This window comes from Haematobia irritans, chromosome 1, assembly GCF_050003625.1.
Source record: "Haematobia irritans isolate KBUSLIRL chromosome 1, ASM5000362v1, whole genome shotgun sequence".
NCBI classification, from domain to species: Eukaryota; Metazoa; Arthropoda; class Insecta; order Diptera; family Muscidae; genus Haematobia; species Haematobia irritans.
In genome coordinates this window covers 68,187,499-68,205,746 of record NC_134397.1, presented here as the reverse complement: position 1 = coordinate 68,205,746, position 18,248 = coordinate 68,187,499, and the positions used below count along the sequence as shown (strand labels likewise).

Here is an 18,248-nt window from a genome sequence, read left to right as displayed (position 1 = left end):
AAAAATTAAATAGATATTATTAAAATTAATTAACAAAATGATAGTTATGTATAACTTACGCCAGTAGATCTTGGGGATCCAAAACTATTTCGGATTTATAAACAGATGCCAAGAAATTTGTAAATGCAGCTGTGTTATTACCAAGTTCCGAGTCTAAATGTTGATTTTGTATCTAAAAACACATTTATTTTTTTAGTATTTATTTAATGAACGTATTTTTTGTTTGCATAGTGTATATAAACCTCAGTTTCTTGTACATCCGTTGAACTTCCTTCTGCCATATCCGGTATACCATTACGAGTTCCCCAAAATGTTATCACATTATTATCCGAACAGACTACCGAACATAAGTCGTTGCATTTACATTTCTAAATTTGGAAATAAAAGGAATATTGAATGCGAACGAGAGTTTTTTTATTTGATATGGAACTTACCAAAATATATCGATCTTTTACCAATTCAACTAGAGTTACAGGATCTAGTGTATTATTGCAGTGACCCACTCCACGTTGACCGGCTGAATTGGATCCCATTGTAAAAACATAACCACCTTCTACCAAAACTATGGTATGCGTTGAAGAGAAACTAGCTTCCAATATATGGTATGGTAATTGTAGTTTTTTCTGCATGGATAACACAAAATGATGTTATTAAAAAAAATCATACATTATACGAACACAGGACATTGATGGTGACATTGAATCCGAATGTATCATTTCTATACCTATATGTCATAGGATATGGGGTAAAATAACTTTGTCATATGTCAAAAGTTACATTTCACTAAAAGTTTAAATGATCCCTGTCTATATACAGAAAAAAAAATATTTTTTATTTTTAATCACAAAATTAATTGATCCAATTAATTTTTAATTGAAATGTCTTCAATCACAGAAATAAAAGTATCAATCACCACAAAAATATTTTTTCCAATTTTTTCCAAAAAATGATTTAAGGTTTTTGTGATTGATTTTTATTTCAATTAAAAAATTTGTTTTTTTTATTAAATTTTGATTAAATATTTTTAAAATTTTAAATTGGGAAACATTTTGGTGGCTTTTTTCTTTGTATGTCAGATATACTGAAAATGGTATATGATACATGCAGAAAAATTGATGAAATTCAAAAACAACTTAATGGTCACTGTGAGATTAAAAACCCCGGAACTCTCAAATATTTATCCTTATTCCTATTGTCACCTTCGCCTTTGATTTTCCATCACCAATTTGAATACGTACAAAAACATTTATTTTAATTGCTTGATACGTGAAAATGTGGAAAGGCAGTAAACGGGTCGAAAACTAACAAGTGAGTAAAGTAGAAAGTCGGGCGGGGCCGACTATATCATACCCTAATCATACCCTTAGTAAACATAACCATTTGTGGGGTATTATTGGTATAGGTTTGGAGTATAAACGGCATTTCCATACACGCAGAGAAGAAACATGATTGCCACAATCATATTCGAAGAGCAAAATAATATGATAGCAGCTATTTTTGCGGCGACCATGTAACATTTTAACCTGCAACCATGTTGGCTCAGTGAACATGGTTCTAAGAAAAATACAATTGTCCTCATCTAAAATGTTATTATATTGATAAAAAGAATTTTGTTTCCATTAAAAGACAATGGTCACGATCTAAAATGTTATGTTATTCGTCAAAAATGTTTTTCTTCTAGTTAAAAGAACATGGTCACAACCTAAAATGTTTTGATTTTTATGAAAAAACTTTTTTCGTCGTCGAAAAAAGGACGCCACTTGAGAAAAGAAAACACAAAATCAACTTTATTTATTTGTTTTTATTTATTTATAAACTAATTCATTGTTTCTTTGTATTTATAATGTTGTGCAAGCAAACTTCACATATTTTTACACACTCTAGTTTGGTTCAATTTCAACAATAAGAAATCATTCCATATTTACTTCGTGCCCATCAAATCTACAAACACAGACATCATATAACTGCAAATAAAAATAAATTATACCATATGTCAAAATGCAGAACAAAAACCAGGTACATTTGTTTCAATTACACTTCCCTTTTTTGTATTCACATAAAACCACGTGCCATTTCTGAATAAATAAATTAACACAAAACACAATAATTCCGTATTCTCCGTCCATTCCAAGAAACAATCAACACACGACTGACGCGCAAAATGAAAATCGTGTGTACCTGCTCAATGTTTTTATAAAATTCTTGTCGCTGCAAAAAAATTAGAAAATTAAATGGTCACGAAAACAATGTACATGGTCTTTATGGCCATGTAATGGTTGTAGACATGTCTATACGTAAACTATAAAAATATTTTTTTCTCTGCAAAAAAGTAAAAAAATTGAATGGTCAGATACATGATTTTCCTGACCATATAATGGTCTCAAATTCTATCATTTAAATAATAGAACATGTTTGCGGCATTTGAGAACCATTTAAATGCTTATTGCCAACATATATTTTTCTCCGCTCGAAAATTATTTGTACAAAGACAAAATACATGGTTTTCGCGACAATTACATACTCTAAATAAGCATTAAATGGATGCGGCAACCATGTCCAAACATGTTTTTTCTGTGCGTGTACGTGGTTTAGGGTATAAAAAGAGGAAATCGCTCAGTTAGTGTGGTAATAAATCAAAAATTCTGAAAATAGGGCAATGTAAGTCCCTATGTAAGTCTATATATGATCGGCTAATACATGTACAATTGAAATTTGAGCAACATTGGTAAATAAATAAGAGTACAATTGCCAAATTTAGGGAAATCGTTCGATGCATATATATGGGAGCTATATTCAAATCTGAACTGATTTGGATTATATTTTCCAGATTTCGTTTATACCAAAGAAGGTTATCTTGTGCTAAATTAGAGTAAATAGGGCTATTATGGTCAGAAATAAAGTTATAAGGGGAACATTTTTGAAAAACGGGCGATACATATATATGTGAACTATATCTAAAACTGAAGCGATTTGCTAAATTTGAGTAAGATCGGTTAATAAATGAGACCACTAGGTCAAAAATAACGTTATAAGGGGAAAATTTTTCAAAAACGGGCGCTACATATATGGGAGCTATATCTGATCCGATTTGGATGATATTTTGCACATAGAGTCACTGCTAAAGAAGATTAGAATAAGCCAAATTTGAGTAAGATCGGTTGATAAATAATGGTTTTATAGCCAAAGTGAAAATCGGGCGATACATATATATATGGGAGCTATAGCTAAATCTGAACCGATTTCGATGATTTTTTGCACACATAGTAAGTACTATAGATAATTAGATTTGGCCAACTTTGAGTTAGATCGAATGATAAATAAGGGACTTATGGCCAAATTTGGACAAATCGGGCGATACATATATATGGGAGCTATAATTAAATTTGAACCGATTTCGATAAAATTTGGCACAATTAAAGGGTGGTCAATTGGATTACTTTGTGACAAATTCGACGTCGATCGGTTAGTAAATGAGCGCAATCTGCCTCCATTTATCGAAATCGGGCGATGCATATATATGGGAGCTATATCTAAATTTGATCCCATTTTTTCCAAATTCAATAGCGTTCGTCCTTGTGCCAAAAAAGCGTCACATACCAAATTTCATTCAAATCGGTTAATAATTGCGACCGGAATCCTGCGAACAACAAATACATGGACGGACGGACAGACAGACGGACGGACGTACGGATACCAAGCGCTAGATCGACTCAGGAGGTGATCGGAGTCGATCGGTATATATTTTATGGGGCTAAAATCAATATTTATTGTAGGCACATATTTTGGCAGATCAAAGTTATTATATCCTGACCACTATGTTGTTTAGGGTATAAAAATGGCGTCGACACTGGGATTAACAACAGAAACCATAAATTAACCTCGGCCGATAAAAACTGAAATATCGATTTCAGAGAAAGAGGAATCTAAATTTCATTTATAAAACAAAACAAAAACAACAAGTATATACGGCAGTATGTTCGGCCAGGCCGAATGTTATTACCCTCCACCATGAACTGCGTAAAAACTGTCGCCTTTAGTAGAAGTTGGGTTGTGCTAACACTTGCTGATATCAAGGGATCTTAAAACTTTTTAACATTGTCGTCTATATTGGAATTTACACCGTATGGGGTTAGACATAAAGGCATATAAAATATCTATATAAGGCAATACAGTTCTTGACCGGTATATACAGAGGAGTCTGTAAATAATTACGAACCTATATGAATCAATTTTCCCATGCTAATTGGAAGGCCAAATTTCAACGAGATCGAAAGAAATTAGCATCTCCAAGTAGCTCCGAAGATCAAATCTGGGTATCGGTTTCTATGTGAGCTATATACAATTATGGACCAATTATGACAGGGTTGTTGTAGGCTATAGACTAAAACCACCTATTAATTTTCAACCTGTTCGGATGAAATTTGTTTCTCTGACAGGATCCGCAAACAAATGTTGAGGGGTCGGTTTATATGACGACCAATTGCATGAGTGTTAGAGGTTATGTAGTAACACTACCTACCAAATAAACACCGGGTCGGATGAAAAATGCAATAACAACAAGTTGTGCCAAGTTTGAAGCTTGTTTCGTTCGGAAGTTAGCATGATTTTAACAGACGGACCCAGTCCGTATATATACTTTATGGGGCCTGAGACCAATATTTCGATGTGTTGCAAATGGATTGAGAAACTTAATATACCTCCATCCTATGGTGGTGGGTATACAAATCTGAAATAACAGGTTGGCTGATAAGTCCCCGGTCGCTAGTATTAAATGCATATTTTTATATAGTATCAACCTTCAAATGATTCGTGTCAAAATTTGACGTCTTTAAGTCAATTAGTTTGTGAGATAGAGCGTCTTTTGTGAAGCAACTTTTGTTATTGTGAAAAAAATGGGATTTAGATTAATATTTATCAAGTATAATTAATAAGTTTTATAGGAATTCTTCTCTATCTTCGATACTATACTCTAATCGTCAGTGCTATAATATGCAGATAAAGTAGCTTTATTTGTATGGGGTTAATAACATGTCTTTCAAATAGGATTTTTGTTGAAATTGATTTTAATCTGGAATCTCATACTGTAGTATTAATAATAACTTAAATGTAGTAATAACTCAATTCTCTCAACTATACACACTTTTAAGCATAAACGTTTTGTGATCTATTATATGATCCAATAACAATTGTAATAGTTAGAATTTATAGTATGTGTATGTGCTTTTTTATGTTTACAGTTATCAAAGCTAAGCTCAGTTTTATATTTTAACCTAAAAGTATCTCAAAGTAATTTGGAATTAATGCTTAATAAAGATATCTACAATAATACAACTTTATTTGATATTTTTACAATGTATTTGAGTTAAGAACTTCTTTCGACTTTATCCACATTTCGAAATATTGACCTTAAACTTTTTTTCAATATTTATAAAAGTAGACAAAGGCCAAATTTATTTTATGTATTTTTATTTCAACATAGCCTCATAGAGGCCCTATGGCCAGTGCTATTTTTAGAATTATCGACACTGGACTTCTGTAATTATTGAAATCTATCTCTGACGACTCGATTAAGAAAATCGACGTTTTGAGATTTTAAAATTTCAAAAAGTCGTTATTGGATCATTGATGTAGAGCTTCGGCCACGCTCACACTTATTTTTCTAAATCGCCATTTTTCACGATTACTTTTGTTTAATAATCCATTTTAAAGAATATAAACTTTATAAAAAGTTGCTTAGGGCTATTCCCCATCAAGTTATAATAAAATGTGCATCAAAGATGTATAATTTTATACTTTTTACTGATTTATTTTTTATAAACTCGAATTTAATACCCACTTTTAAGGTGGGTATTAAGCTCGAGTTTAGCCGCTAAAATCGCCATTTTTCACGATTACTTTTCTTTAATTATACATTTTATGGAATATAAAGTTTATGAAAATTTGCTTTGGCTATTCCCCATCAAGTTATAATTAGCAACACTTTAGCGGTTACTTAGTACTTAGTACTCACCTTTAAGGTTAATTTTGTTCGGTTTTGTGTAACATCAAAATTTATTTTGCCATTTTGACTAGATTTCAAAGTGCCGACTTCGATTTTCGTATCCTTACTACATAACAGGTTGGCTGATAAGTCCCCGGTCTGACACATAGATGAAGTCGCAGTATTAAATGCATATTATTTTTATATAACATAGTACCAACCTTCAAATGATTCGTGTCAAAATTTGACGTCTGTAAGTCAATTAGTTTGTGAGGTAGAGCGTCTTTTGTGAAGCAACTTTTGTTATTGTGAAAAAAATGGAAAAAAGGAATTTCGTGTTTTGATCAAATACTGTTTTCTGAAGGTAAAAATACGGTGGAAGCAAAAACTTGGCTTGATAATGAGTTTCCGGATTCTGCCCCAGGGAAATCAAGAATAATTGATTGGTATGCAAAATTCAAGCGTGGTGAAATGAGCACGGTGGACGGTGAACGCAGTGGACGCCCGAAAGAGGTGGTTACTGACGAAAACATCAAAAAAATCCACAAAATGATTTTGAATGACCGTAAAATGAAGTTGATCGAGATAGCAGAGGCCTTAAAAATATCAAAGGAACATGTTGGTCATATCATTCATCAATATTTGGATATGCGGAAGCTCTGTGCAAAATGGGTGCCGCGCGAGCTTACATTTGACCAAAAACAACAACGTGTTGATGATTCTGAGCGGTGTTTGCAGCTGTTAACTCGTAATACACCCGAGTTTTTCCGTCGATATGTAACAATGGATGAAACATGGCTCCATCACTACACTCCTGAGTCCAATCGACAGTCGGCTGAGTGGACAGCGACCGGTGAACCGTCTCCGAAGCGTGGAAAGACTCAAAAGTCCGCTGGCTAAGTAATGGCCTCTGTTTTTTGGGATGCGCATGGAATAATTTTTATCGATTATCTTGAGAAGGGAAAAACCATCAACAGTGACTATTATATGGTGTTATTGGAGCGTTTGAAGGTCGAAATCGCGGCAAAACGGCCCCATATGAAGAAGAAAAAAGTGTTGTTTCACCAAGACAACGCACCGTGCCACAAGTCATTGAGAACGATGGCAAAAATTCATGAATTGGGCTTCGAATTGCTTCCCCCACCCACCGTATTCTCCAGATCTGGCCCCCAGCGACTTTTTCTTGTTCTCAGACCTCAAAAGGATGCTCGCAGGGATGCTCATTTGGCTGCAATGAAGAGGTGATCGCCGAAACTGAGGCCTATTTTGAGGCAAAACCGAAGGAGTACTACCAAAATGGTATCAAAAAATTGGAAGGTCGTTATAATCGTTGTATCGCTCTTGAAGGGAACTATGTCGAATTTTGACAAAAAAAAATGTGTTTTTCTTTGTTAGACCGGGGACTTATCAGCCAACCTGTTATTGATGTAGTGTACATAAAATATTTTTATGTCAATAGAGTTGTTATCATACGATGTGAATTCGGTACTTCGACTCTTGCCATGTGTGTTCAGCTCAAGTTTGTTTGATATAAAAGATGAGCTGAAATACTTGAATAATATAGATTTTTTACATTGTTATACTTTTTCTAAATTTTCTCGAAAGTCCAAAGGAAATCAAGTGGATACGACAATTGCAATTTAAAGTGAATGGAGGCGGAGGAGCGTTGGACACTGAATATTCACTTAGGTTTTTCTAATTGAATTTAATTACAGTTGTTTTAACATCGTTTGTTTTGAAAAAGGAAAGAAAAGTCGAGTTTTTGATTCTCATTACAATTCCTAAATCATTCTAAATTGCTTTTAGTGAGATACAATGTCCAAAAGTGTTTTACTTTTTTGTATAAGATGATCTAATTAAAATCAACATACTCGAATTGTAAATATTTAGCATTTAATTGTTTGTATTGCTTACCAATGCCATTATTCTTGATGATTTTTCAAATCCCAATTTATTGTAATCATTATTGCCGCATACATACATTTCTCCATTTTCAAAAAGCACCGCTGATGTATCAGGACCACAAAAGATATGTTTAGCCTTAGCCTTCACATGTGCCAGTAAAATTTTCTGTGGTGTTTTCCTTTAATAGAATTAAATTGCAATCTGTTTAGCTTAAGCATTACGTATACACAGAGAAAAAATATGATAACCTTAAATATGTAATATGAACATGTAATATGAAAACAATATTTTTGCGACAAAAATGTTCCATGCTCCCCGTCCAAACAAAAAAAAAATATATATATACATATATTATGCTCTTGAAACATGTTACGATGTGGTGATATTCCTCCTCTGCGTGTATATTTCACTTACTGTTGCGTCTGTAAACTGCCCAAACCCAAAGCGCCCTGAACATTTGTTCCCCATGTGTAAACAGCCCCATCAACGCTTAGAGCAAGGACGTGATTTGTGCCAGATTTTATCTCCTTTATATGTACATTCTCCAATTTCTCTATAACTTTTGGACTATGATAGGTTTTATTGTCATCGTGACCTAATGCATATTTGCTATTGTCTCCACATGAAAGTATCGAACCCGTTTGAGTTAGAAGTATTGTAAAACCTTCACCAGCGCTGGCACTGTTGGAAGATATATGGATATAAATCAAAATGTCTGACCCAAAGTTTTCTCTATATATGGTAAGGAAACTTACCTTATTATATGATAGTTGCGAACGCTTTCCATACGACTGGGGTAGTGCTTCCAAGCCTCTAAAGAACTTAAACCCAATTGACCATGCGTTCCTTCTCCCCAAGTGTAAACAGATCCATCTATGAATTGATGAAAACATGTAAGATACTATACTATATTGAAATTAAATTATTGGTAACTCTAAATAAAAAAATATCTCTTTTGGTCTGGTTTATTGCTTCATATACCATAAATAAGACTTCACTTAAAAATAGGTTGCTCCGACCTAAAGATTTTTACCTTAATTTAAGTACTTTCATATTGATACCGTATTTCAGAAGGAACGGATGAAAAGTAAGTTTTCAGGACGCTCAAGGTGCCAATTCTGGGACCGGATTCTATGGAGGCTATACCTAATTATTGTCCGATATTATAGATCTATCTAAAGATGGCTACTAAGTTCAGTTTTCGTGTTGAAAAATGGGTTGTTTTCGCCGCTACTTTTTTGAATCAACGAATTTAGACATATCAAATCGATGTCGCTAAGTCTAAAAAGTGAATTTTACAGGAAACAAGTTCAAAGTTTCGTTTTTTGAAATTTCTCAAAACCCGTATAAAATAGAAATTGCCTTATTTTCGGCCTTAAAATCATATTTTTTATAATTTTTTTTTTAGTATGTACGAACTCTAAATAGTGATAATAGCACATGGCTAAAAATGACTTAGACCACTTTAGACCGAACAAAGCTTTTTGGCCTTTTTGGATTGGACATTTTGTAAAACTTTGGTCACAGGCTAAGTACAATATTAACCATAACTTTTGATAGAAATGTCCAATAAATTCGAACTTTTGACAGGATGCAATTCACATCAATCCGAATAAAAAACAGCGAACTCCATCAAAACATGCTAAGCCGACTTAGCGTACTCTGGAATGAGGACATCGAAATGTTACGCAGTCAATGCCTTGGATCTTTTCCATCCATAATTGGACAAGAGTTGATAAAAATATGATCGTCATCACATATATTTTTGCATTTCTAGTGTTTTTAATTATTTCACTGTCGGAAGACAAAGTCAAAGTCAACCGCAAGGTTAAAATCCAAGTATGGCTTTTAGTTTACATTGCTGTCGCCGTTATATGGTGGAGATTACTCGTATATTAAATCGACAGCTAATTGACTTAGTATGATTAATTATATCAATTAATTTTTTAATTAACAAATTTAAAATTTTCAAACATTGACTTAATTAAATTAATGTTCTTCATTAAAAAGTTAATTGTATCAATTAATTTATTAATTGACAAATTATTCAAGATTAATCAACTTTTTAATTGGAAATATTTCCGTGATATTTTTTTCTGTGTAGAATATTTTCTAAGACTGGTTTAAAAGAACTTAGAAGTGGAATAAACTTGATGGAGGATCCCGGAAAGCTGTCAAAAAGAAATGTTTGTGGAAAAATTTCTAAGTTTTGTTTGCTGAGATATAAAGTTTTTTTCCTTGTCTAAAAGTCGATAAACTTTTCAATGATGTCATTTTGTCCTTATATTTAAGTGATTCGACTTAAAACTGGGGATTCTTTATATGAAAGAAAATGTTGTTTGACTACGGTCAACTTGGCTTTAAATTCTGAAAAAAATTATCTTTAAATTTGTTGTGCATTTTATCTTGAGTACAAAGCAAAAAAGCCTTCGAATATAGGATATGTCTTTAAATACTTAATTTTAATGACGATTTTTTACTTGTCTACACGCAAAAAAATAATTGTTTCCTCCCAAATGAAATTTTAGACAAACAAAGCGTTCTTATCTCCTCTTTCTGTAATACAAACAATGTATAAGAAATTATTCGATTTTATATTTTTTTTTTTTAATTTTACCATTCGTCTGGACGGAGAATCGAACCGCGGACCATACAATTTGTAAGCGAACACACTATCCACTGGGCTACGTAGTTGTTATTGGCATCAACAGTTAAACTATTATATTTATATAGCATCGTTTTCGGCGCCCACGAGTCGATTAGACAAACTTTATTTAACAGAAGCATACATTTAGTTGGGCACTGGGGAGCAATGGTTAGTACATCCTCCTTGCATACCAAGGGTTCTGGGTTCGATCCCTGTTTCGACAGAACAAAAAGCTTTTTTGGTTTTTTTTTACATATTTGCAGATATGTTCGGAAGATTCCGAAAAGATGTTCAACATTAAATACTACTATATTAACTTGTTACTATGAAACTGTAAAAGGTGTCTTATTAAAGACTTAAAGTTGGAAAAGAAAAATGCTTGATATAAACGAAATGTATAGGAGGTTCAAAATAATTCGTTTTTTATTGAAAAAAAAATTGTAACAAACGAATTTTTTTGGTGATAAAATTTTCTAAGAAATTGAAAGAACTCTAACAAAAGAAAAACGTTTTCGGTACACGTTTTCCAAGCGTTTTTTTTTCTTTGCGTGTACTTGAAGTGTAGTCTGAATTTGGAAGTATAAGTTTTTATTAACACTTTTTTAAAGGACTTGAAGTTGATTGCACATGAAGAAAAAACTGAAAAAACGAATTAATGAAAATTTATTTGCTAGAATCAAGTACGAAAAACTCAAATTGTGTCTTAAAAGTATTCTTACTTCAATTCGGTGCTTCTTTGGCTCGGAATCAATACCAAAACCATTAGTGTAAAGACAAAATGTTAGAAACAGTTCATGCTTTTTTTCAGTGCACTTACTTACCACTATTAACGACCACAAAATGGGTTTCACTCGTTGCTACCGATAATATACATGCTTTTGGTGGTAAATGTATAGGAGTCATACTAAAACTATTTCCAAACGATTTCAATTGATATAAAACAGATCTGAAAAATAGAAGTTTCATCAAAAGATTTTCAACAAGACTTGAGTATAAATTAATTACCTTAATTCGACTGTTTCATTGGGTGGAACGGTTTCAGCATTCATTATTTCTTTGGTCTCTGTTTGAGCAGTTGCCAAATCAACTATAGTGGATCGACGAGAACTATCTTCCAAGAGGGGTTCCTCATGAAGTGATAGAAGTTTAGAACTATTCGAGGACATAACTGTTGAACTTACATCATCTTCATAGTGATGTCTGCAATTATAATAAAACATTATTAGGATAAAATATTTAGTATTTAAATTAAATTAGTATACCCTTTGTGTTTGCTCAAATTACGAAATATCAAAGGAATCCAATATTCTAAAATTTCCGAAGCTTTGGGTCGTCTCGATGGATCAACCTGTAAATGAAGGGCAATATATTATGAAATATTTCTAATCATCATGATTTTATACCTGTAGCAAATTGTTGAGTAAGCTTTTTAATGCCGATGAATAACCCTTTGGTAATGGTGTATAAGATCCCTAAAATTTCAACGATAAAATTAAATCAATAGTTTTGTATAGATTAAGGTATCGGTACAAAGTTGCCGTGTTTCGCAGGGGAAAATATTGCATTAATGCTTTAGAATAATCCCTCCAAGTTATGTTAGATGTCTTTAGTCTTATTTTTCACAAATTCCCCAATGTGAAACACGAACTTAGCCCCGACATTTTGGTGCAATTATAATTACCGCCATAATTTTTCCCACCAGTTCCGATAAATTTGATGCTGCAAATGTTTTTCTCAAACAACACATTTCTCCCAGTATACAACCTAAAGCCCAGATATCACTTTTATGATCGTACTCCTTGCCTTCACACATTTCGGGGCTGAAGTAGTACGGTGTTCCCAAAACTGTCTGAGCGTGTATTTTGGTATTCATTATTTTCGATATACCAAAATCTCCTATTTTCACAATACCTCGTCTATTTAGAAATACATTGGCAGTCTTTAAGTCTCTGTTAGGAAGAATAGTGGTAATTCATTATTACAATTTCTGGATATGTACATAGAAAAAAATATCACCAATATTTTTCCGAATAAAATTTAAATTGAATTAAAAAAATGTTAAATTAAAAATTAAAAGATTGAACGTTTCATTTAATTTTAAGATATTCTTTTCAAAACAAAAACGTTTTTCTTTATATTAAAGAAAATTAGCTTTACTTCAAAGGCGCGCGACTTTAACAGAGGAATGTAAATTTCAAAGATAAGTGCCCTAAATTGAAAGATATAATATTTTAAAACAAAAAATATAAACTTTTTAATTAAGAATGACTATTCTTTCGTATTGGGAGAATATTTTATAATCTTTGATTTAAACATTTCCTTATTTAAGTTTAGGACATGTTTTTGAAGTAAGGCGAATGTTCCTTAAAGTGAAGAAAACCATTTTTGATTTATAGAAATAATAATATATAACATATGGGATTTTTGGATTAGAGATAAAAAGCTTCAAATATAGACCAAGACTTATATTAGGATTTTGTTTAATTTAATTTTTTTATTATATTAAGAAAATATTTATTATTTTGAAGTATCTGTTATAATTTGGATTTTTGAACTGAAATTTATTTGTACATAAATAACTTTGAAAATTTGATAGTCAGGTCTGTATCCTAATTTTAAATTTATAGAGCCTTTGTATAAAGACAAATAACTCCCTACAACTGTCGTTATTTTAAAGAAGACGGATCTTTGGTTCCGAATCAATACCAAAATCCTTAAGGGAAGGTCAACATATTTGGATACGAGTAACCTTTTTTTTGAGTATAGGTTTTAAAATAGTCCATATAAAGATGATACACTCTAAAAAAAGGGAACCCACTAGGAAGAAAAAAATTCGGTTAATTTAAGAAATTTTGTATCTAAACTGCATTGCAAACACCGATATCACATAAATAAAAAAAATATATTTCAAAAAAAAAATTATTAGACGTAATTAATTTTTTACTTAAAACAAAATGTATAGTTATATAATAAAAGTTAAAAATTAGAAAAGTGTCTTTAGCCATACAAAGTTTAAGACTTGTGGTAAAATTTGCACACTTTAAGAAATTCTGAACTATTTTATACAATATCTTCTGATCTAACGTACACAAAATATTATTAAAGTCAAGTAAACTTTCTCATATTGGAGAAATTTAAGCTAAAACATAATAATTTCCATGAGCTAAAATAAAATTAAATTTACACTGAAAAAAAAGCATGCCCGGTTCCAACGATTTTGTATTGATTCAGAGCCAAAGAAGCGGAGAATACAAGTAAGGATACTTTTAAGACACAATTCTCTTTTAAATTTGGGTTTTGGGTACTTGGTTCTAGTAATCAAATTTTAATTTTCCGCTTTTTCAGCTTTTTCTCTTCATATGCTATCAAAGTCCTTTAAAACGAGTTAACGACAATTTTATTTTCCAAATTCTCGACTACCAGTAGAAATTATGCTATGTTTCAAGTAAAAAACGTCTTTAAAATAAAGAGTTGAAAAACATGTCCTATATTTGAACGATTTTTCGCTTTCTAGTCAAGATACAAAAAGACAACAAATTTAAAGACAATTTCATTAAATTGAAAGAATTTTTCTGAATTATTAAAGTCAAGTTGACCTTAGCCCAAATAAATTTTCTTTCATGTTATGATACCCATTTTTAAGCCAAATCACTTAATTATAAGGACAATACGACTTCATTGAAAAGTTTATCGACTTTTGGGCAAGGCAAAAAACTTTATATTAGAGAAATACGTCTTCTATGCTAAGCAAAATATGCATTCGTATTTTAAAGACATGAAATCTTTGACCTAATGACAATATTTTTTTCAGTGTAGAGCACGCAGGGATCAAGTCGGTCGGTCTAAATTCATAACACGATATAGTCAATTTTTTTCGATCTTGAATGCGTTTCACACACAGATAAGGAATATGATCACCTTAAATAAGTTTCAAAAGACATTTTGCTTTTTGGCCAAGCATAAACAAGCTTGCCAAAATCAGATACACAATTTCCGAGAAAATAACATGGTTGCGGCTAACATATTTCCATTTTTTAACATTATGGTGATCAAATTCCTTTTATGTGTATACTTAGCTTAGCGACTTTAGCTCTATGATAATAATGAAAATTGAATTCAGTGATGCCAATTCGGCGCTTTTAGCACCAAATTTAGCGCTTTTTAATTTCCAAAAGCAACAAATTGCATTTTTAGTGCCTTTTGAAAAAAGCACCAACATAGTGCTTTCAGGCGTTCTCATTTGGTGTTTTTTTTTTTTTATTATTGAACAGTATCGAGTTTAAATGGCGACATCTTTTCATACAAAAATTCTGATTCGATTGTCAAAAGCTTAAGAAACTAAACTTTATTGCTAAATATAGAATTTTATTGTTATGAAGGTGCACTGTCAGAAAAATATGTTTTTCATGTGTTCCGATATAAACAAAATGTGTTTCGGGCACGATTTTAAACCACAATATATTTAAGTGCGAACATGTAATGTTCCTAAACTAACACTAAATGTTTGGGACATCTATGTTAATATGTTAGAATATATTATGTTTGGGGCATGCATGTTTCATAAAAATAATATGTGTGAATGTAAACATATATAAATTAACAAATTTCGAGTAAACATATATATGTTGTGATATTTTATTCAGAGAGCGAATAAAATGAAATGAAACCGCTTGTATGTTGTTTCGGAAAACTGTTTTATGATAAGGCTAAAAATTTGATATGCTTAAGTCTAAATATTATTTAATTTGAATAAAGAGAATAGACATTCGGAACCAAGAGAATAGACATTTGAAAAACAAACTGCATATGTTTCCGCCTTGAGAGCAGCATTTTATGCATGTGTGAACATGTGTTTTGTTTATCATTTTGGCATTATGGGCACAATTTTTAGTTAAAATAAATCAGGGGTCTTCATAAAAATAACGAAAGGGCACTATACTCTTTTTAGAGTTGGGACAGCAAAATGAAATAAGGAGGAAATAGTGAAAAATTACACAGTAAAATGTAAAAAAACTAACTTTAGTTCCTCTTTATTAAAAAGTAGTCCACGAGGAGTTGACGGACACCATCAAATATAAAAGCGGGCATTAAGTTCGAGTTTTACAGCTAAAACAATTTAAAAAGTTTATTTTCTTTAAAATGAATTATTAAAGAAAAATAAAAGGAATTTTAGAGCGATGGTGTTAAATGCTAGTAAAAAACTGTTCACTCCTAAATACATTTATGTTTATATTATAAAATTATGTATGTATGTTTATACTCGACTCCACGTTCTTCTTTTGTTAGTTTTTGAATTCCTTCCAAATTTAAAGTTTTGTACAAAAACAGTTTTTTATTAAAAAATTGTTATTTTTGCAATAAAAAATAATATTTTATCCAAAAATCAGTCAATTTCGTTTATATCAAGCACTGTTACTGACTATAAATCTTTAATAACACACATTTCGAAGTTTCATTTAAAAAAATTTAATATAGTATAAATATAAATGTGTAAATTAAAAAAAAAAAAAAAAATGTTCGGTCGGAGCAGGGATTGAACCCACGACCCTTTGTATGCAAGGCAGACATGCTAACCACTGCTCCACGTGGCAAACAAATGTATGTTTCTGTTAAATAATGTTATGTTTGCATGGGCTCGTGGGCGCTGCAAACTATGCTATATAAATGTACCTTAAAACGATAATTATCTACTGGTGACTATAACAGCTACGTAGCCCAGTGGATAGTGTGTTGGCTTACAAACTGTATGGTCCTCGGTTCGATTCTCCGTGCAGGCGAAAGGTAAAATTTATAAAAGTGAATAATTTCTTCAACATTATTTGTATTACAGAAAAAGGTGCCAATAACTAAAAAATTTCGTGGAAGTGAAAATTACGAGTATGTTGAATGAATGAGCACAATCGTGTTTGGGAAAAATTCTTCCAAGCATATAATATTTTTGGCTCAAAATGCTTCCAAACATATAATATGTTCACATAAAACAAACATATTAATGTTTCGGCAGTATGCAATAATATATGTGCTTCCTGCAAAATATGTTTGGAACATATGTTAAAGAAGCGATTTTTTTTTGAGGGTGTGGCATTGATCCTGTTTTTTTAATCAATATTGTTATTTAGGGTATTCTTTTTTAGCGACGAATGCAGAATTTCTGAATTGGCTAAAGATGCCATTAAAAACGTTTGTATTAAATTCACAAAAGCATTCACAATTAAAATAAGGGAGTCTATTCCAAAAATAAATATTTCCAAATTTAATGTAGAGAAATTTATTTTCTCGTCTGAAAAAGACCTATTTTGAAATTTGAAAGTCATTACTGATCAAAATGAATTGAATGAAAGTAAAATAACCGTTAACAATTATAAAGCTGTGCATTTGGATAGATAAAATTACCCAAAAGTTCTACAATACATCTTTGGATTTTTTAGTAGTACATTGAATTTTAACTGGCTGGAGTAGTTTTTATGGTGGGAACCGGTACGTTAGAATTTATAATATATTTTTGTTTTTTTTTTTTGCCCTTCGGGAGTTGACATCACTGAATTGAACTACACACAAAAAAATTTTTTTCTAATTCAATTACGAAATTAATTGATCCAATTAATTTTTTAATTGAAATGTCTTCAATCACAGAAATGATAGTATCAATTAAAAAATTAATTGACAGTCAATTAAAAAATTAATTGATCCAATTAAATATTTAATTGATACTATTAATTTGTGTGATTGATTTTTATTTCAATTAAAAAATTTGTTGAATCAATTAAATTTTTAATTGAATATTTTTTAAAACTCAATTAAGATTTTAATTGGAAAAATTTTCGTGAAATTTTTTTCTGTGTAGGAAAGATTTTTTGCTTCGGTAGTCAAAGTCCTCGAAACTCTAAAATCTGATTTGGAAACCAATACACTTACCGATGTAAAATATTTTCCGAATGCATATAATTTATAGCACTGGATATTTGTTCAAATACATTGACAATATAACGTTCAGGAAAATAATCCCTCATGACTCGTTCTCCAATGATTTGTGCTAGAGTGCCACCATCAGCATATTCCATTTCAATTAGAAGAGTATTATCCTTAATAAAGCTACCCAAATAACTGAAAAATATTTAAAAAAATTAGAGGCTATATGATGGTCAATATTATCAAAAAATACCTGATAATATTAGGATGATGAAGTTTCGAAAATACATCCACTTCATTCATAGCTAAATCTCTTTCGGACGGTGTTAAATCACTTAAATTGATTTGCTTAAAAACTATATGATGGTTATCGCTTTTTCTCCGATATAAAACCGCAATACCAAATGACCCTTGGCCGACGACTTTAATTTTTTCATAATTACTTAACTCTGTGCCAGCAATACTAAATGACCTCTGGGTAATATCAGAATTTGCCACGGAACCGGGTGCTTGCAATACCACAACATCGGCCTCGGCCGAATCTAAAGTTTGTTCTTCACTTAGCGAAAGATTATTTGTAGATGATGATATGGAAAAAACTGTGGGTTTTAAAAATCCATTGAAAGTACTACGTTTTTTAGACTTTGCCGCCAAAACAATGGACGACGATGTACTGGATGTGGATGAATCAGAAATTCGACCATTGAAAATGGGTAAAGATGATGCTTTTGCCTTTAGTTTTTGCATTTTCAATTACAACTTTTTATGGAATTCATTTAAAACCGTGACTGTAGGTGAACCTTTTGG

General features: G+C 31.5%; 1 protein-coding gene across 2 annotated transcripts in view; it reads right to left on the bottom strand.

Annotated features, from left to right (window-relative positions):
- niki (nimA-like kinase) overlaps nt 1-18,248 on the bottom strand; it is a 21,054-nt gene extending 2,806 nt beyond the window's left edge. For both annotated transcript variants that reach the window (XM_075290684.1, XM_075290685.1), the window contains exons 1-13: nt 17,695-18,248; nt 17,448-17,636; nt 12,214-12,481; nt 11,936-12,004; nt 11,795-11,880; nt 11,538-11,732; nt 11,354-11,478; nt 8,641-8,758; nt 8,300-8,566; nt 7,895-8,063; nt 435-623; nt 243-368; nt 60-172 (exon numbers count right to left, since the gene is read on the bottom strand). In XM_075290684.1, the coding sequence (XP_075146799.1) occupies nt 60-172; nt 243-368; nt 435-623; nt 7,895-8,063; nt 8,300-8,566; nt 8,641-8,758; nt 11,354-11,478; nt 11,538-11,732; nt 11,795-11,880; nt 11,936-12,004; nt 12,214-12,481; nt 17,448-17,636; nt 17,695-18,188 (2,408 nt within the window). In that variant the 5' untranslated portion in view covers nt 18,189-18,248. The remainder of the gene's footprint in view (nt 1-59; nt 173-242; nt 369-434; nt 624-7,894; nt 8,064-8,299; nt 8,567-8,640; nt 8,759-11,353; nt 11,479-11,537; nt 11,733-11,794; nt 11,881-11,935; nt 12,005-12,213; nt 12,482-17,447; nt 17,637-17,694) is intronic.